General features: G+C 38.8%; 4 protein-coding genes and 2 non-coding genes across 6 annotated transcripts; 4 read left to right on the forward strand and 2 right to left on the reverse strand.

Moving 5' to 3' along the window:
• The first annotated feature begins 1468 nt into the window (after positions 1 to 1468).
• Positions 1469 to 2784, forward strand: LOC114550233 (histone H1-like). The gene has a single exon (XM_028570872.1). The coding sequence runs from the start codon at positions 1496 to 1498 to the stop codon at positions 2129 to 2131; it is 636 nt and encodes a 211-aa protein (XP_028426673.1). The 5' UTR covers positions 1469 to 1495; the 3' UTR covers positions 2132 to 2784.
• Positions 2785 to 3826: 1042 nt separating this feature from the next.
• On the forward strand, positions 3827 to 4406 carry LOC114549880 (histone H3). Its single transcript, XM_028570169.1, has one exon. It carries the CDS (start codon positions 3906 to 3908, stop codon positions 4314 to 4316), a length of 411 nt encoding a protein of 136 aa, XP_028425970.1. The 5' UTR covers positions 3827 to 3905; the 3' UTR covers positions 4317 to 4406.
• A 3524-nt stretch (positions 4407 to 7930) lies between these two features.
• Positions 7931 to 8002, forward strand: trnae-cuc (transfer RNA glutamic acid (anticodon CUC)). The gene has a single exon. It is a non-coding gene; the product is annotated as a tRNA-Glu (tRNA).
• A 203-nt stretch (positions 8003 to 8205) lies between these two features.
• Positions 8206 to 8277, forward strand: trnae-cuc (transfer RNA glutamic acid (anticodon CUC)). The gene has a single exon. It is a non-coding gene; the product is annotated as a tRNA-Glu (tRNA).
• A 601-nt stretch (positions 8278 to 8878) lies between these two features.
• Positions 8879 to 9334, reverse strand: LOC114550001 (histone H4). The gene has a single exon (XM_028570417.1). The coding sequence runs from the start codon at positions 9251 to 9253 to the stop codon at positions 8942 to 8944; it is 312 nt and encodes a 103-aa protein (XP_028426218.1). The 5' UTR covers positions 9254 to 9334; the 3' UTR covers positions 8879 to 8941.
• Positions 9335 to 11360: 2026 nt separating this feature from the next.
• On the reverse strand, positions 11361 to 12048 carry LOC114549971 (histone H2B 1/2). The gene has a single exon (XM_028570346.1). It carries the CDS (start codon positions 12030 to 12032, stop codon positions 11658 to 11660), a length of 375 nt encoding a protein of 124 aa, XP_028426147.1. The 5' UTR covers positions 12033 to 12048; the 3' UTR covers positions 11361 to 11657.
• Between the last annotated feature and the right edge of the window lie 9071 nt (positions 12049 to 21119).

Raw genomic sequence — 21119 nt, forward strand, 5'->3', positions numbered from 1 at the left:
TAAATTAAATATAAATATGTGCAGTGTATTAGCAGTTAAAGAGCATAATAAATATGACTATGTAATATGAACAATGTATGAACAACATGTACAGAAATGTGCAATGTAGCAGCAGTAACATGATAATAGTAGTAAGAATAATATAGGTATATGCAAATGTGGATATTCAGTATGAACCATATAGACAGATATGTACAGTATGTACAGCTATGTGTAGTGTGCTAAGAGTACCATTGTAGTGCAGAAACAGTAACGTTATAAGAGTAGTAAGAATAAGTGTGTTGTAGTGCGAAAAAGAAATGTATTGAAGTTCAATCATTACGTTCATTCAAGTGCAACATTACATACAATTTTAATTATTGTTTAAGAACCTGTGTTGTGGGCTGCAGACTGTTTGTTTGCTGAAGTTGTTATGCCCTTGTGGTATTTTCTCATGTATTTTTATTGCACTGATCAGGATTAGTTCTTAATTTCCTTGACAATAAAGGCTTTCTAGTTCTACCTGACTTTTTAGGTTAGGAACAACTTGCTGACTTCATTTCAGAGACTGTGACTTAATATTTCTTTTGTCAGGTTGATAGAACTAAATGAGACCATGAAACTGTCACTAGGCCTATATTTAAAAATATACCTTCAAAAATCTTGTATCCAAAGACATGTGCCAGGCTGATACACATTAAAGCTACATATACACTTTAAATGTTAATCTTTTAATTGAGTACCGTAATGTAATTCACTCCAACTTTATACAGGCCTTGGGCCACATGTGCAGTTGACTGGGTTTCCTGCAGAACAGATGAACAGATCTGCTCAAAGTAAATGTCAAAAAGTGAAATAAAGTGTAAATGTTATGTGCATTGGCTTTAATGACTAAGAAGTACTTGTAGATTTGTCTCAAATATAAAACAAATCTACAGAAGATTTAAAACAAATCATGCACAATGACTTTCAATCATGGCAGATGTAAAGTCCCAAGGAACTTTTCAGTGTGTTTGCACACACCAAACTATCCCCTGTTTTATAAAGATATAATAGCAAGAGCTGACTGTTTTTATGTTGAGTCTTTAAACAAACTTATCCTCTCACCATCTAACTGGTTTTAGTGACCTTATGATGTATTTTAAAGCATTTAGAAGAGAAATAACAAGGAAAAGACCCGCAGAAGTGCCTCACACGGAAGTAGTTTTGGGAGGTTTAAAGGCTTCCCAATCAAAAAACAAACATCTATAAAGCTTTATCTGACTTATACATGAAGATAAACTTCTTCGCTATCAGTTACATTAAATTTTACACTTTAGTACTTCCTCCAGATGTGTATTTTATACATTTATTGGTGACGAGAAAACACAAGTGAAAAAGTGTTCCTGCTGCACTGCTGAGCGGCAGACCGAGATTGTCTCTCTACGGTTCTCATGATGTGTTTAAGTTCCACTCATTGCTGGGAGTTTTCTATCAGTCATCTCAGACTACTCGAGAAGATCACTTTGATAACACAATGGCAGAAGTCGCTCCAGTTGCTCCACCCGCCGCACCGTCCCCGGCCACTAAGGCACCCAAGAAGAAGGCAGCCAAGCCGGCCAAGAAGACCGGTCCCGGCGCCGCCGAGCTCATCCTGAAGGCCGTCACTGCCTCCAAGGAACGTAAAGGTATTTCTTACGTGGCTTTGAAGAAGGAGTTGGGCGCTCAGGGCTTCGACGTCGAGCACAAATCCGCCCTCATTAAACGCGCCGTGAAGGCTTTGGTTGCCAAAGGAGCCCTCACCCAGACCAAGGGAAACGGTGCGTCCGGGTCCTTCAAGGCAGCCAAGCCCGCTGAGAAGCCCAAGAAGGTAGCAGCGAAGAAACCCGCAGCCAAAGCCAAGAAGCCGGCAGCGAAGAAGCCCGCCGCCGCTAAGAAGCCAGCAGCCGCCAAGAAGGCAAAGGCAACAACACCCAAGAAGGCAAAGAAGACCGCCGTAGCGAAGAAGACCCCGGTCAAGAAGGCTACAAAGAGCCCCAAAAAGAAGGTGGTCAAGAAGGCAGCTGCACCCAAGAAGGCCGTCACCCCCAAGAAAGCCGCCAAGAAGGTCGTTAAACCTAAAGCTGCCAAACCCGCAAAGAAGGCTGCAGCCAAGAAACCAGCAAAGAAGTAAATCTACAAGTTTGCTTTACCCATAAAAAGGCTCTTTTAAGAGCCACCCAAATGCCATAAAGAGCCATTTTCCCCATTACTTTATTTTATATTTGCACTATAACAATTGTACATACTTTAATAGTTTGTTTGGTGTCTCAGCTCATTATTTATAATCTGATTTTAAGAGAAATCATTGCACTTTTGTACCTTTTTGTTATGAGTCCGCTCATAACTATACATATAAAGCTTATTATACCAGCTATTGAGTTAAACTTCAGTTCCTATTATATTTCCTCCTTGAATATAAGCATATTTTTGAATGAGTTACACTAAAACAGACACTCAAACACACCATGAGAACCGTGGAGAGACAATCCAGTCTGCCGCTCTCCAGTGCAGCACGATTACCGTGTCACTTGTGTTTTCTCTTCACCAATAAATGTATAAAATACACATCTGGAGGCGCAAAGAAAGTGTAAAATCTATTGGAACTGATAGCGAAGGACTTTATCTTCATATATAAGTCAAATAAAGCATTAAATAGGTTTGTATTTTGATTGTGAAGCCTTTAAACCTTCCAAAACTACTGCTGTGTGAGGCACTGCTGCGAGTCTTTTCCTTGTAAATCATCTCCTAAATGCTTGAAAATACATCAGAAGTTCGCCAAAACCAGTTTGATGGTGAGAAGAAATGTTTGTTAAAGACAAAAAGTAAAAACAGTCCGCTCCTGCGATTATATCTTTATAAAACAAAGGTTAGTTTGGTGTCTGCAAACACACTAAAACAGTTCCTTGGGACTTTACAGCTGCTATGGTAGAAAGTCACTGCGTATCAATTTTTTTATTCAGCTGTAGATTTATCTCATAGTTAAGTATTTAGATCCAGATTTCTATTGATCCTAATCAGTTGTTGCACACAAAAAGTATCCGTTTTGATAACTAACCAGATGCAGACCGTATCAGTGAAAATAGCTGTATAATATAGTTACAAGAACAAATGTATCTTGATTAATAATGGATGTAAGTACAAAATGTTTAAATTCATGTAGTGACACACCCAAATCTTTTGGCAATTTTCCATCAGAGCTGTATACCAGATAAATAGTATGGTAATAGTAAGTTAAAGTGGAATGAAGGTATAAATGGCAGAAGTGCAGGTATAGTATATTTTATGCATGGTTAAGACCTTTGGTGTATTGTTTTATAAGTGTTAAGTGTAAGTGTATAAGTGTAGTAGTAATGATGATAATTCATAAAGGTTTTACTATTTAATATAAATTATATATCCGATGTTGACATTTGTGTTTTTTATATTCAACATATATAACTGATTAACAAATCTACAGCTCTGTGGAAACATGTTAACACACTTAACCTGTTTTAATTTATATTAAATGTTTCCGAAATGATTTTTCTCACAACACACTGATATTCAAAACCATGTTTATTTAATGAAATTAAATAAACTAAATTCGTCAGTGAAGAGTTCATTATATTGCCTATAATTAGTGCTTAAAGTAAAATAAGTGTGTTTCTGTTCTGTTGTTAATACCCCAAAGCTTTACACATTTACTAAACGATAGATTAAAATGAGCGGGTAAGTTTGAATTTTCAAATTCCCTTTGTCCAATGGCTGAGCTGCTGTAGCCCGCGCAAACATTGAACCAATCAGCGGCGCTTTTGCGCCAGCTCACATTGGACCAATCAGCGTCGCCTCTGCGCCGGCTCTGGCTATATAAACAAAGACTGGCGCTCCAGATTCACAGCTACTTTTCGTGAGTGAAGTGAAGCACAATGGCAAGAACCAAGCAGACCGCTCGTAAGTCCACCGGAGGCAAAGCTCCCAGGAAGCAGCTGGCCACCAAGGCTGCCCGTAAGAGCGCCCCGGCCACCGGCGGAGTGAAGAAACCTCACCGTTACAGGCCCGGTACCGTGGCTCTGAGAGAGATCCGTCGTTACCAGAAGTCCACCGAGCTGCTGATCCGCAAGCTGCCCTTCCAGCGCCTGGTGAGGGAGATCGCTCAGGACTTCAAGACTGATCTGCGCTTCCAGAGCTCCGCCGTCATGGCTCTGCAGGAGTCCAGCGAGGCTTACCTGGTCGGCCTCTTCGAGGACACCAATCTCTGCGCCATCCACGCCAAGAGGGTCACCATCATGCCCAAAGACATCCAGCTGGCCCGTCGTATCCGCGGCGAGAGGGCTTAAACTCCCCTGACCGCTCAAAAACAACCCAACGGCTCTTTTAAGAGCCACCACACCTCCAACTCAGAGCTATGATCCTTATTTCTCTTCCATGTTCTTATACAATTCGCTATAAGTTAATGTAGTTATATCAGGTTTGTAACCCACTACGCCCATTTTAAGAGTTTGCTGATGAGCAAATATTCTTGAATTATTAGAATTAACCACTCCAGTCTGATTCACCAGTGAGATAGATATACTCCTTTTACAACCATTAATTGCACATCCTAACCATAACTCACCCACACATAAGTGAATAATAAATATTGTAATGTGGATAAAGTGCTGAGTAACAGTGCAAACTGCATCATTAAAATATTTAACTTCATTTAAGACTGTCATAGCTTTGGGAAAGAAGCTATTCCTTAATCTGCTAGGACTTGTTTTTAGACATCTGTAACCCAAGAAGAACCCAAGCCATTCAGATAGCTTTCTCATCCATGTTGAGTAATAAGTGCTTTTGCTTCTAGTTGTGTGTAATGATAAACTAATTGTGTTCAGCATTCAGTGTTTATTTTGAGGAGACCGCTAATAAAATAAACTATTATCCCACAAAGGGAAAATCATGTTTTACACATCACTTAAGAGAAACAGGACATTGTCAGTAACAGACTCGTAAAACACTTGAACAATAAGCAATTCAAAACCAACAATAAAAAATAGTATCTAAAGTGCAATATTTGCAGTGATAAATGAAAGTGAGAGATAGTTGCATTATTGGGTAATGATGCAGGTAAAGTACCAAAGAAAGTTTCAATCCTTCATTGGGAAATGTATTTGCACAGCTTCCCGGTTTATTTGATATTATTTGTGTACTAGCAGTGTTTATACAATGTTCAAAATTCGAGTATACTTATTTTCATGATTTTGTAACCAGGTTCTAATCAGCCTTCAACACGTACCTGCAAAAACACCTCAAGGTCTGGGATCACTACGTCAATACTTTTAGATAGGATAGATATCAAATGCACTGACACTTAACAACTAATTTGTCTTTGGCTGTAGATCAAATGTGTCAAACTCGAGGCCCGCGGGCCAAATCCGGCCCCTTGCAGATTTAGATCCGGCCCGTATATCAGTTTGGGTTCACAATAACTTTTGGCCCACCTAGTTGTGCACCAAACCAATAACACAGGAAAGTGTTTTTTAAACTGCAATTACGTGACATTCAAAGCAGAATATGTCAGATTTTCCAACTCTGAGACTCAGAAATTCCCCCATAAGCAGAGAGAGAGTTTTCATATTCAGGCTGAGAATAAGTTGTTAAAAAAAGGTATCATTGTTTTGCTCGATTTGCTAAATTCTACGATGGCTAAGGAACTCTTTTGATGACTTTTGTAGGTCTGCATGTCAACAGAAATGCGACAAAAAACGTCCAAAAATGTCGGAAAAAGAAAGAAATTTACAAAAATGTGACAAATTTCTGAGTGACAAAAAAGTCGCAAACAAAAACAACAAAAATGAGGTAAAAAGCTACCAAAATATTTTTTAAAAGTGACATGCAGCAACAACAGCACGTCAACAAACTCTCCATGTCTGGCCCTCGGTGTGATTCTCTCTTTCCAGTGTGGCCCTCTGGGAAAATGAGTTTGACCCCTCCTGCTGTCGATGGTATATTGACTTTACACAGAGAATGAAAACACAAACACACAGTAACTCTTTTCAAGAAAATAGTATTATTGAAAATGTCCAATAACGCATATTACACTCACGTTTCCCACCCCAAAATACATATGTCAACAAAATATGTTCTGGCCAGAAACCACATTTTAAGTTTTGCTGCAGCAATAGTCTCTTAAATTTAGTAGTGCACAACCAGGTACCTGTTGGAGCTCAGTCTTAAAGAAAAAAAATGTGTATCAGACACGATCCTCCAAATCCATGGGAGGGGATAAGATCTTACTGGTCATATAGTAGAAACGGAAATCCAAACTGAGGCCTGAAGTTCAGAGTCCAGTCCGCTGTCCATCACGAAACACACCACTCCTCCGTCGCACCCGCGCAGGGGCCGTTCACATTGTACGCGGCATGCGCTGCGCTCGCCGCTAGGTTGTCCTATTCCCAACTATATTTGTTGTGCTGTCACTGCCCGATGTGATTCGAGTGCAGATGTGAGTCAAGCATGCTCAGATTTAAGCGGTTTACGGCATAACGTGTCATACTGAAATTTGTGAAATCCATAAAATAATAAATGTTTCTCTTTACATACAATAGCAGAAGATGGTAATCATTTCAAAAACGTGTTAGCTATCTATGAGTGTTTGATTGCTAACGTTAGCTCAAAATGCCATTCAAGTGACAGCCTTTGTTGTGTTTGATTGCTAACTTGTAGCCAGCAGCAGCAGCAGCAGCAGTTATTTCAAAAACGTTTTATGATTTTTGACGTTAGCTCATAGACTGTGCGTTAGCTCAAAAAGCTGTTAGCATCTTGGAGGCTACTTGTTGCAAAGTGACGCATGCGCGACTCAGTGACAGTGCTCGCTGCCGGGCTGAGCGCAAATTTACGTCGTACGTGCGCCAATATTTGAGTGCATGTCACGTCTGCGTCCGGTGTTTACATCAGACGCTGCACTAGGCTACATGCGACATTGTGTAGGACAGAGATCTTCAACAGAGGGTCTGGGACCCTAGGGGGGGTCCTAAGAGTCACTGCAGGGGGGCCACCAAATTATTGTAAATTTTTGAAAGTTTTTTTTAAAAATTGAAAAGTCTTAACATGAATCCAACATATTATCAGCACATACAAATCCCCACTGCTTACTGGCCTATATGTAAGGTAGTCACTAAGGCCATCCACAACATGTATGTTTAACATTAATACATGATTTATAAAATCATGCCAACAATTATTATTTGAATATCTTAGCATTCTATGCAAAAAAAAGGTATCTATAATGCTTTATGTCGCCCTATACGTTATTGTAGGCCCAGTTTAATATGCACCTTCATTTTATACAATATATGTAGTAGGGGTTCCCTGCTCCATCTGTCGATCAGTTAAGGGGTCCTTGGCTTAAAAAACGTTGAAGACTCCTGTTGTACGACAAACAGTAGTGATTTGGTGGAGACGATGTTTCTGTCTTTGAAACGAAAGGAAGCCTCGTTCCGTTTGTGGATCCACGTGTGTTCGGTATTTACTTTTTTCTTTTTATTCAGACATGTCACAGTGCACCAAAGTTCAACCACTGTCACTGCCCGATGTGAGTCGAGCACAGATTTGAGTCGCGCATGCGTCGCTTTGCGACAAGTAGCCTACAAGATGCTAACGGCTTTTTGAGCTAACGTTAGCAATCAAACAATCATAGATAGCTAACACGTTTTTGAAATGACTGCTGCTGCTGCTGCTAGCTACAAGTTAGCAATCAAACACAACGAAGGCTGTCACTTGAATGGCGTTTTGAGTTAACGTTAGCAATCTAACAATCATAGATAGCTAACACGTTTATTTCCATCTTCTGCTATTGTACGTAAAGAGAAAAGTTTATTATTTTAAGGATTTCACAAATTTATGTTTCAATAAGTACCCTGAACTGTATTACTGCTCATCACTTCCCAGTTTGAAAAGTGCCATATATGTTTCCCTGGTGGTCTAGTGGTTAGGATTCGGCGCTCTCACCGCCGCGGCCCGGGTTCGATTCCCGGTCAGGGAACTAGGCTTTTCAGGAATTTCTCCAGTGTTTCAATATGTACTATATTGTTTGTGTGTGTGTGTGTGTGTGTGTGTCTGTGCCTTATCTAATATACAGACTGAAATTGAAAACTATAGTTATATATAGCTTTATATGGCTGATTTTATATGCTTTACAGCTTGCGCTATGTTGCTAATGATCATCTCCCAAATTGAGTATATGCTTCCCTGGTGGTCTAGTGGTCAGGATTCGGCGCTCTCACCGCCGCGGCCCGGGTTCGATTCCCGGTCAGGGAACTAGATTTTTTCAGGAATCCCGGTGTGAGATCAATAATGTTCATCTAATCTTTAAACATTATCTCCGCTGAAGTTGTGGGTTACACGGAAGGCAATTAGTTCGTATTGATTGTCTTTTGAGAGCAAAAAGCACAAATGTAACTATAATTTCTGTAGTTTAAACTAGACATGAGTGAAATGTGTTCATGAAAGTTAAAAACATATATAAGATATTTCAATATGTATTATATAATGCTGACTTGCGTGTGAGTGTATTTAGAATATCTTAAAAACAGACGGAGATGTAAGACTGTAGTAACAGGTTTTCTATGCTTTAAAGCCTGTATGTTTAAAGTCCTTCCTTGGAGCACTCTGACCCTGAACTACAGCACTTTATGAACACTTTGAATGCGCTTTATGAAAGACTATTTGCACTGTACGCACTTTAATAGCCCAATTTGCACATTTGCCTTTGGTGTAGTTTACTTTTTTTTTTTTCCCCCCTTTTCTTTTCCTCTCTTGCGACACTGCATGCAAACATTGTGTCTTCTTAAATTGTGTTACAGGAAAAGAGACTTAAATCACAAAAAAAAAAAAATAAGACAGAAAATAGGCTCTTTAAGAAGAAGTGTGTGGCTCTTAAAAGAGCCGTTGGATTGTCGTTATATCAGGTCAGGTCGTTAATTTAGCCTCCGAAGCCGTACAGGGTGCGGCCCTGTCTCTTCAGAGCGTAAACCACATCCATGGCGGTCACAGTCTTCCTCTTGGCGTGCTCGGTGTAAGTGACGGCGTCACGGATCACGTTCTCCAGGAAGACCTTGAGCACACCGCGGGTCTCCTCGTAGATGAGACCGGAGATACGCTTCACTCCGCCGCGGCGAGCCAGCCGGCGGATGGCGGGCTTGGTGATGCCCTGGATGTTATCACGGAGAACTTTACGGTGACGCTTGGCGCCTCCCTTCCCGAGTCCTTTACCTCCTTTTCCGCGTCCACTCATTCTGTCAGAGTCTAGTTTGTTAACTGATGCTTAACAGAGGAGAGCGTCGATATATAAAGCCCTTCTGCGGACGTAGATGAAGACAGGCAGCCTCTGCTCCGCCCCGCTGCTTCTTACCGGTTTTGACCGGTTTACACTGGTCAAATGTATTCAAAATGTTGGCACAAGAAACATCAGGATTCACAAACAAAGGAAAGACAATATACAGGACATTAGTGCAATAATACAAAACAATAATTTATAAACTATACACACATTTAAACACTTAACCACACACAAACAAGGGTTTACTAAAGTAGTTTCATGAAAATAAAATGTAGGTCACATTAAGAGCAAATTAATAAAATATTCTCCATTGGTTTAAGAAAAAAAAAAAAGGCTTTCTGCGGACGTAGTTGAAGACAGGGTGAAACATGTTAATGTCTTCATTGTACCAGAATGAAGTAGGCTATAAAAATAAATAAATCCAACTATTGAGAACAAAATGTTGGCACAAGCAACATCAAGATTCACAAACAAAGGGAAAAATAGTAAAGACAGTACAGGATACAGGACATTAGTGCAATAATACAAAACCATAACATGAGCTAAATTATACACACACACACACACACACACACACACACACACACACACACACACACACACACACACACACACACACACACACACACACACACACACACAAGGGTTTACTAAAATACATTTAAATTTGTATGTATTTAGAAGTGCTTTTTCAAGAGTTATAGAAGGGCAATTTCATTTCATGAAAATACAATTTAGGTAAGATAAAGAGCAAATTAATACAATATTGTCCATTGGTTTAAGAAGGTGGGGAAAAAAAGGCTTTCTGCGGATGTAGTTGAAGACAGCTGAGCAGCAAACGTGTTTCTAACAATAGAAAGGGAAGGACAATAGAACAGCTATGGTGCTGACCTAGGCATTGTTATTGAGAAAAGCTAACTGGTCTCACTAAACACTAATACACAACCGTACTGTGTTATCACCAATCAACAAGACATTTACAATTTGTGGCAATGGGAGTGAGAGAATTTGGGATCAATAAAGTAAATCTATGTCTTTTTCTACTCCTAAATGCAACACAATAATTCCCCTGTTGTTAAATACACTTCTCACTTATAACATTTAAGGAGAATGTTTTATTCTGCATTTTGTTTTTGGACGCAGGGTCAATTAATCAAATCAAGACTTTGTCATAAGCACAACATCACAGTGGAGTTGTTCTCATGTTCCCTCAGACAAAACGGTGTTATGTTAAAACGTTTAAATAAATAAATATGAGAACCAGGACGTTAAAGAAGGTAAAATACTAAATATAAGAGACGTTGAGGCCTCAACTGCTTTCATTTTGAAAAACCTATGACTGAGAATCAAAAATGGCACAATACTTCACCAATGCTGAAGAAATCACTACATTTTAACATGTTTATTACTTCTTCTGAGTAGCAGACGGAAGGCCATTTAAAACATAACGTCATTAATATTGAGGTAAATCTTTAATATGTGTGAAATAATAAAACACCATTTCCTAATAGCAAACAAACATTTATACAAGAGTTATAATACCAACACCAGCGGCAAATAAAACAGGGTAAGACACTTTAATGAAAATGAAGTATGTGAGACTGATAATCAAAAGAAATACTGCCCATAGTTCAACTAAGGTATATATTGTTTAGAGCAAATTTGCATTTCTTTATCAAATCTATACACATTGGCAAGAATTAGGTCTTTTAACCCTATGTGTTGTCTTCCCGTAGATTATACAGTTTTTCTGAGTCTGGTTTTTCAGCGTCTTTTCGACACGGTCATCCCAATACCCGACGTTTTGGGAGATTTTCCAGATGTTTTTGTCCCTTTTTCGACGTTTTTGAAGCCCTTTAATGTTATTTCATGTTCTTTAAATGCAATCAAATTGAATTAAAACACCCAAATTCAATGAAAGTAGTGTACTAATAATTTATTTAACTTGTGAAGAGCATTGTAGGGATCCAGTTATTTTACTTTTTTTTTTAATTAAAAAGAAAATTGAAATTTCTGATATATAAACATTTTGAAAAGGTCACATTTTGAACTGAGGAAAACAGGTTTACATGACTGAGGTTTTATTAGGTTGTCTGTTAATCAGGTTTGACTACAAAATTAAGAAACACAGGCTTCCAATGCCGGAACCGCACGGTTCACTTATAGTTCAGCCACAATAGTATATTGTCACAACATGTTAAGTTTTCGCGTCACAATACAAGTTATACGGCTCACTAGAGCTTCACCTTTACCGTTAAAATCAACAGTTAACATACTTAAAGGAGCTTTGCTCTTAAAGACGAAGTGTGTGGCTCTTAAAAGAGCCGTTGGTTTGATGGGATTAAGGCAGCGGGACGGTTTACTTGGAGCTGGTGTACTTGGTGACGGCCTTGGTGCCCTCAGACACGGCGTGCTTGGCCAGCTCCCCGGGGAGCAGCAGCCTCACGGCGGTCTGGATCTCCCGGGAAGTGATGGTGGAGCGCTTGTTGTAGTGAGCCAGACGGGAGGCCTCACCGGCGATGCGCTCAAAGATGTCGCTCACAAAGGAGTTCATGATGCCCATGGCCTTGGAGGAGATGCCGGTGTCGGGGTGGACCTGCTTCATCACCTTATAGACGTAGATGGCGTAGCTCTCCTTCCTGGTCTTTCTCCTCTTCTTGTCCTTCTTGCCGGCGGTCTTTGTCACCGCCTTCTTGGAGCCCTTCTTCGCTGCTTTCACTGCTGGTTCAGGCATGGTTACAATTCTGGTATTCACCGACAATTGTGTGACGAAACCACTGCGCCGCTCCTTCTTAAGCCCGGGATATGCAAATTTTGCTGTGCGGTTCCCACTCTCCCATTGGCTGATTGTCAGCGCGTCAGCGCGTCTCAGAACGTTACAAGAATGTGACGTGGCTGCCCTTTTTTTGCACCAAGGTGCCATTGAATTCAATGTAAACGTATTGATTACAGTTGGTTATTTTGCAAAAACGTCTTTATTACATATTTTAATTTACATTTTTTTTGTATTGTGTACGCAAGGGAATATCAATCAAACTAGTGTTGATTAATTTATTTTCATAATGTATTTTTAAAAACTTAAATTTAACTGTAAAGACGAGTTGACTTGTCATTTTGGATTGCTTTCATCAAGGTTGAAAAATATCAAGTCATTATAGTTTTACGCTGCTCCAAACACTACATTATTTAGAAGAGAAGAGTTATTGTTCGTATAATACAGAATTATGTTTCAAACTAAGTTCTGAGGGAAAACCTTTCCAATAAACTTGTAAAAAAAAAAAGCTAATAAATTAATATTTTTTTTTTTAGCTTTGACTCCAAAACAACAAAAGACAGATTGTATACGTATCTTCACCTTTTGAAAGCATCTCACAAACAGTTTAAAGTGTCTTTTTAGATCATCTCTTGGTAAAATCAGCTAACAGACTTATGGAAACTAAATACAGATGTTAAAACATGAATTAAAATTCAAACATATATAGAGCAGTCCTCCCAGAGATTTGTCTGCACAATCAGGCGTTGTGGCTGCAGATAACAAACTTCAGCTGTATTGTATATAAGTTTTGAATTTGCCTGTAAAAAAATAAATAAACATTTGTGATTTTAGTCACTGTGATATATATATTTAGGCCTAGCTGTGCTTTCAGCCTCCATGTCTCAGCCAATGGCCTCATCTAGTGGTTATAATCCGAAACTGCACTATTTCTGGCTCATCGTTTGCTATCATGTTGATGTGTGAGACTGATAGTAATGATAACTATAAACTGCAGTTATGTACACTCTGGCACAGCGGCGTGACATTTTTAGCAGCAGTTCACCCAGTATTATAAATCTAAATCTAAAAGATGAGAAATAAATAGCAAAACAACAAATTAGAAAGAAATATACACACAAAATGTATATACACACGGTGTTAAAGGGAAATATATACAGAAAAATAGAAAGAAATATACACACTTAAAGTACTGGTTACCATGTGCAATAACCAGTACTTTTATTGTATATATTTCTTTCTATTTTTGTGTAAATATTTCTTTCTAATTTGTTGTTTTGCTATTTATTTCTTGTCTTTTAGATTTAGATTTATAATACTGGGTAAACTGCTGCTAAAAATTTTGTTGTTCATTTTGCACAACGACAATAAATCTTCTGATCCTGATTCTGAATTTTATCCACACATCTCTCGTTGGACTATCACCTCCATATATATATATAATGTGCTGAACATACTTGTCTTATAACATATCTATGTGCTTTATTATTGTTTATTGGTCCCTCCTCAGATAACATCGGATCTGATCAGGAGAGAAGAAACTCTGCTAGCTCATCCTGACTTTATTAAAGGTCCCATGACATGGTGCTCTTTGGATGCTTTTATATAGGCCTTAGTGGTCCCCTAATACTGTATCTGAAGTCTCTTTTATATAGACCTTAGTGGTCCCCTAATACTGTATCTGAAGTCTCTTTTATATAGACCTTAGTGGTCCCCTAATACTGTATCTGAAGTCTCTTTTATATAGACCTTAGTGGTCCCCTAATACTGTATCTGAAGTCTCTTTATATAGACCTTAGTGGTCCCCTAATACTGTATCTGAAGTCTCTTTTATATAGGCCTTAGTGGTCCCCTAATACTGTATCTGAAGTCTCTTTTATATAGACCTTAGTGGTCCCCTAATACTGTATCTGAAGTCTCTTTTATATAGACCTTAGTGGTCCCCTAATACTGTATCTGAAGTCTCTTTTATATAGACCTTAGTGGTCCCCTAATACTGTATCTGAAGTCTCTTTTATATAGACCTTAGTGGTCCCCTAATACTGTATCTGAAGTCTCTTTTATATAGACCTTAGTGGTTCCCTAATACTGTATCTGAAGTCTCTTTTATATAGACCTTAGTGGTCCCCTAATACTGTATCTGAAGTCTCTTTTATATAGACCTTAGTGGTCCCCTAATACTGTATCTGAAGTCTCTTTTATATAGACCTTAGTGGTCCCCTAATACTGTATCTGAAGTCTCTTTCTTGAAATTCAGCCTTGGTGCAGAATTACAGCCGCGTGCAGAATCGGGCGCACCGGCAGGATATTATGTCATTTTTTGACATCATGATGGTGCGCGCCGTTGGATATGTGATTCACCTTTAAGGAAAGCTCATTTTGGGACTGGCTCTACCTTTTAAAAAAAAATTCAAATGCTATTAAACTGTATACAACTTGTAAAGAGCGTTGTAGGGAGCCATCCACGTTATTTCTTTTGAAAATTTGTCAAATATTTTGATTGTATTATAGTCTCATATAGCTTTCTCACTTACAGTTTGGGCCTTGGCATATCGGTCTTTCATACAACTCTACTGTAGTCTCTCTACATACTACTCTCTACTGCTGTCTCTCTACATACTACTCTCTACTGTTGTCTGTATACTACTCTCTACTGTTGTCTCTCTACATACTTCTCTCTACTGTTGTCTCTCTACATACTACTCTCTACTGTTGTCTCTCTACATACTTCTCTCTACTGCTGTCTCTCTATATACTACTCTCTACTGTTGTCTCTCTACATACTACTCTCTACTGCTGTCTCTCTACATACTACTATCTACTGTTGTCTCTCTACATACTACTCTCTACTGCTGTCTCTCCAAATACTACTCTCTACTGTTGTCTCTCTACATACTACTCTCTACTGTTGTCTCTCTACATACTACTCTCTACTGTTGTCTCTCTATATACTACTCTCTACTGTTGTCTCTCTACATACTACTCTCTACTGCTGTCTCTCCACCTACTACTCTCTACTGCTGTCTCTATTCACAGTGTGTAGAGAGACAGCAGTAGAGAGTAGTGTGAAGTTCACACTACTCTCTACTGCTGTCTCTCTACAAACTACTCACTACCATTGTCTCTCTACATACTAGTCTCTACTGCTGTCTCTCTAAATACTACTCTCTACTGTTGTCTCTCTACATACTACTCTCTACTGTTGTCTCTCTATATACTACTCTCTACTGTTGTCTCTCTACATACTACTCTCTACTGCTGTCTCTCTACATACTACTCTCTACTGCTGTCTCTCTACATACTACTCTCTACTACTGTCTCTCTTCATACTACTCTCTACTGCTGTCTCTCTACACACTACTCTCTACTGCTGTCTCTCTACACACTACTCTCTACTGTTGTCTCTATACATACTACTCTCTACTGCTGTTTCTACATACTACTCTCTACTGCTGTCTTGCTACACACTACTCTCTACTGCTGTCTCTCTACACACTACTCTCTACTGTTGTCTCTCTACATACTACTCTTTACTGCTGTCTCTACATACTACTCTCTACTACTGTCTCTCTTCATACTACTCTCTACTGCTGTCTCTCTACACACTACTCTCTACTGCTGTCTCTCTACACACTACTCTCTACTGTTGTCTCTCTACATACTACTCTCTACTGCTGTCTCTACATACTACTCTCTACTACTGTCTCTCTTCATACTACTCTCTACTGCTGTCTCTCTACACACTACTCTCTACTGTTGTCTCTCTACATACTACTCTCTACTACTGTCTCTCTTCATACTACTCTCTACTGTTGTCTCTCTACATACTACTCTCTACTGCTGTCTCTACATACTACTCTCTACTACTGTCTCTCTTCATACTACTGTCTACTGCTGTCTCTCTACACACTACTCTCTACTGCTGTCTCTCTACACACTACTCTCTACTGTTGTCTCTCTACATACTACTCTCTACTACTGTCTCTCTTCATACTACTCTCTACTGTTGTCTCTCTACATACTACTCTCTACTGCTGTCTCTACATACTACTCTCTACTACTGTCTCTCTTCATACTACTGTCTACTGCTGTCTCTCTACACACTACTCTCTACTGCTGTCTCTCTACACACTACTCTCTACTGTTGTCTCTCTACATACTACTCTCTACTGCTGTCTCTCTACATACTACTCTCTACTGTTGTCTCTCTACATACTACTCTCTACTGCTGTCTCTCTACATACTACTCTCTACTGTTGTCTGTATACTGCTCTCTACTGTTGTCTCTCTACATACTACTCTCTACTGCTGTCTCTCTACATACTACTCTCTACTGCTGTCTCTCTACACACTACTCTCTACTGATGTCTCTCTACATACTACTATCTACTGTTGTCTCTCTAAATACTACTCTCTACTGTTGTCTCTCTACATATTACTCTCTACTGCTGTCTCTCTAAATACTACTCTCTACTGTTGTCTCTCTACATACTACTCTCTACTGTTGTCTCTCTAAATACTACTCTCTACTGTTGTCTCTCTACATACTACTCTCTACTGTTGTCTCTCTACATACTACTCTCTACTGTTGTCTCTCTACATACTACTCTCTACTGCTGTCTCTCTACATACTACTCTCTACTGCTGTCTGTATTCACAGTGTGTAGAGAGACAGCAGTAGAGAGTAGTGTGAAGTTCACACTACTCTCTACTGCTGTCTCTCTACATACTACTCTCTACTGCTGTCTCTCTACATACTCTCTACTGCTACATACTACTCTCTACTGCTACATACTTCTCTCTACTGCTGTCTCTCTTCATGTCTGTCTCAGCTTTTTTTTCACTACAAAAACACCCTAGTCAATTTGTTCTTGTCAAAAAAGAAGCCAAGTGCGAACATAGCCGTAAAAAGGTAAATTTAAGAAGATACGTGAAAATGCCCTCAGACTTCAGAGAATCAATATCCTCAAATTGTATCAATTTTATTAATCAAACATGAACAATCTTTGCTAAAAGAGACATTTTTTTTGAGTTTGAAAAACACAGAATACGTCTCCATCATGTGGACCAACAATGAAATGCCACCACACGTGAGTTTGTTTCAGTTTATTTCATAACTCTTCTGCATATATCATTAACACTTTAACAAACAGGATTCTGTTAAAAACACAATGTAACATTAACGGGAATGAGGTTTAAACATGTGATACACTTAAACCACTTATAAACAAAGAACGTCAGAAAACTTTTGGCGTTTTCAAGACTAATTTGGCAGCGTTGTTTTGGGGGAACGGTGTCAGTAAATAGGTACTCAATGGACGGAGGCAGCTTCACGGATGATTCACACTCACAGGCAGCAAAGTCTACGGACTCCACACGGAAAAAGGTAACTACCTCCACTACTCTTGGCAGAACACAACATCCCTGGGTGGATGTGACTGGATGAATGAATGAATGAAAGGGCAGTGTTCAATGAAAATCATGCATTTAATAAATAAAAAAAAAAACACTTTGCAGGTACACCTACAAACAGTCGCTTTTCAAGAAATATAAAATGCTGCGAAATGTTTGATTTGTTTGAAACAGAAACAACATTTGTGGACCATGAGGTTGAGTTTGTGCCTCTGACGGGATCACAGATTTCACGTTACGAGTTCCATCTGGTTTCAGAAGTAAACTGCTGCGTTGTTATAAAAGCAAATCTACTTGATACGCAGGTATGCGCGGTTAGAAAGCGCCAGGATTTCCATATAGCCACTTAAAAATGTCCAATGACACGCAACAAAATACTTTACATTATATTTTTGATATATTTTGAATTGTCATCTGATATTTTCTTTTTCACATGTGTGAATAAAAGTATTTCCACCATAAATTCGTGCATCTGAATACAGAAAATTAATTAAAATGTAATATTTAATATGCGCGCCCCACCCCAAAAGGAAGATTCTGGGGGAGGGGAGGGTGGTCCCTGAAAATTTAGAGCAAGGGTGTCAAACTCAACTTCACACAAGGGCCAGACATGTTTAGTTTATTAACATGCTTTTATTTCCGACAGTTCGGGCCTCATAGAGCCACAAAAAAGTCGTAAAAAAAATAAAGTTTCCATTATAGGAAAAAAAAGTGTTCTTACACTAAAGACCTCAAATTGTCAAAACAAAAAAGCGACAAAAATATCAGAAAGAAGTGTCAAAAACATCAAAGAGAAGCGTCTAAAAACACCGGAAGAAGCACAACAAACGTCGAAATAAAGGGACAAAAATCTTACCTGATGCATTTAATCCAGCGACACCGTATATTCTATATTATTCTGCCTTTTTCTGCATCAACTTGTGGTGCTAATGTCAAACTATTTTTCTCCTTGGTTGTTCAAAACTTTCGGCATATTCAAAAAACATCACACATGTTTCGGGATATGTGTGTGTGTTTTTAGGAATCATGTATATTTTGTTAACCTCGTTAAAGGAACAGAAATGCACCTTTTTGAAAACAGCCTAAGGCTAGTGAACACGAGACCAAACAGTTGCATCTTTTTGGATGAAAACACAATTCTCATATCGTCACATCCCTAAAATAATGGTCATAAAGTAATTTTGTTTGACAAAATTATTATTATTTTTGCCTAAATCATCTCCTCATGGTGCTGGCCACCTCTGGTAATATTGTCTACATCCTCAGTTGAACAGGTCATGTGATTCTACACCTTCAGTATAATGTCCTATGTCAAACGTGTGACTTTACCTTTTTTGTGTCTTCTGAAAAATCTGAAAAAATGACATAAGCCATTATTTTAGGCAAGGGACGATATGTGAAAATGATGACTCCCTGAAAAGGCACAAACTGAACCGCTGATGCATTTGATTATTGAGTTGATGATCAACGTGTGTTGGCGTGTATGTGCGGTGTATACGGAGAGCTAATGGAGGATGTAGTTAGGACTTCAGGGATAAGGCTGGACATCTCCGATCTACACAGTACAGGGATAGCAGCTTCAAGGAAACACAGAACACTTTTCACAACTGCAGAAAACAGGATTGAAACAATAAAACAGGAATTTCTGTAAACTCTCAAATAATGGCCCGGATATAAAGTAGAAAGACGACATTATTTTGAATAAATCTTCCTAGTTTGGTAAGAACATTTGATCATATTTTGGACAGAAGCATCCCTCTTCTTTACGTTAAATACTTAACTTACGTACGTCACTTAAAGGTGCTGTAGGTAGGATTGTGAAGATCCAGGACGTAGCCCAAAAATTTGAACATCAATAACTTCTCAGTCCCTCCCCCCGTTTCCGCTAAAGCCCAAAACGGTCTCCTAAGCCCCTCCCCCCACAAGGGAGAATGAATGCATGTGCATGAGAAGTGATTGACACGCAGTTAGACACCCCCACTGGCCCTGATTGGTGCATCTGAACAGGGAGCTGTGGATTTTTGCAAATCGCACTACAGGCTGTAGGTGGAGCCAGAGGAGCTTGATATATTTTTAAAGTACCTGCTTCAGTTCTACTGGAACATAGCAGCCCAGTTTCATGGCAGTTCGTGAAATTGTCACGTTATTGAATCTATTGATTTGTGAACAGGACACGATTATGTTGTTTTTTTCGCGTGGTGAGCACAAATTTTCAATTTAATGTATTTAAATGGGAAGCATATTTTCGTGATCATAGCACGACTACGGTCAAACAATACAGAAAATCGTGATCTGTACATGAAATAAACGAGAAAATCGTGATCTGTACACAAAATAAACGACAATATCGTGATCTGTACACAAAATAAACAACAAAATCGTGACCTGTACATGAAATAAACGACAAAATCGTGACCTGTACACAAAATAAACGACAAAATCATGACCTGTACACGAAATAAATGAGAAAACGGTGACCTGTACACCTAAATAAACAACAAAAATCGTGACCTGTACATGAAATAAACGAGAAAATCGTGACCTGTACACAAAATAAACAAGAAAACTGTGACCTGTGCACAAAATAAACGAGAAAATCGTGACCTGTACACGAAATAAACGAGAAAATCATGACTTGTGCACAAAATAAACGAAAAAAATCTTGACCTGTACCGAAATAAGCGAAAATCGTGACCTGTACACGAAATAAAGGAGAAAATCATGACCTGTACACGAAATAAACGAGAAAATCGTGACTTGTGCACAAAATAAACAAGAAAATCGTGACCTGTACACAAAATAAACGAAAAAATCGTGACTTGTGCACAAAATAAACAAGAAAATCGTGACCTGTACACGAAATAAACGAGAAAATCGTGACTTGTACACGAAATAAACGAGAAAATCGTGACCTGTACACGAAATAAACTAGAAAATCGTGAGCTGTACACGAAATAAACGAGAAAATCGTGACCTGTACCGAAAAAAAACGAGAAAAATCGTGACCTGTACACGAAATAAACGAAAAAATCGTGAGCTGTACACGAAATAAACGAGAAAATCAGGACCTGTACACGAAATAAACGAGAAAATTGTGAGCTGTACACGAAATAAACGAGAAAATCGTGACCTGTACACAAAATAAATGAGAAAATCGTGACCTGTACATGAAATAAACGAGAAAATCTTGACCTGTGCACATAATTAACGAGAAAATCGTGACCTGTACACAAAATAAATGAGAAAATCATGACCTGTACAGAAAATAAATGAGAAAATCGTGACCTGTACCTAAATACATGAGAAAATCGTCACCTGTTCACAAAATAAACGAGAAAATCGTGACCTGTACACAAAATAAACGAGAAAATCGTGACCTGTACACAAATCAATAAATCTAAATAATGTGACCATTTCATGAACTGGTGTGAACAGGGTTGAACATAGGGTCAGTTTCAATAAATATGACAGAAAGATAGTTTTAGAAGTCTTACCTACTGCACCTTTAATCTACGTAACAAACATTTAACCCAAACGATCTTCTCCTAAACATAACCAAGTCATGTTTTAACCCTTGTTGTCTTCCCTGACGACCACGCAACTTTTTGCTTGTTTTGTTTCTGGGTCAAAATGTAA

This window comes from Perca flavescens, chromosome 23 (genome assembly GCF_004354835.1).
Source record: "Perca flavescens isolate YP-PL-M2 chromosome 23, PFLA_1.0, whole genome shotgun sequence".
In the NCBI taxonomy this organism is placed as follows: Eukaryota; Metazoa; Chordata; class Actinopteri; order Perciformes; family Percidae; genus Perca; species Perca flavescens.

What these genes read in the sequence shown, in the direction of transcription:
- LOC114550233 (XM_028570872.1), top strand. Translation starts at nt 1,496, where the DNA reads ATGGCAGAAGTCGCTCCAGTTGCTCCACCCGCCGCACCGTCCCCGGCC.
- LOC114549880 (XM_028570169.1), top strand. Translation starts at nt 3,906, where the DNA reads ATGGCAAGAACCAAGCAGACCGCTCGTAAGTCCACCGGAGGCAAAGCT.
- LOC114550001 (XM_028570417.1), bottom strand. Translation starts at nt 9,253, where the DNA reads ATGAGTGGACGCGGAAAAGGAGGTAAAGGACTCGGGAAGGGAGGCGCC.
- LOC114549971 (XM_028570346.1), bottom strand. Translation starts at nt 12,032, where the DNA reads ATGCCTGAACCAGCAGTGAAAGCAGCGAAGAAGGGCTCCAAGAAGGCG.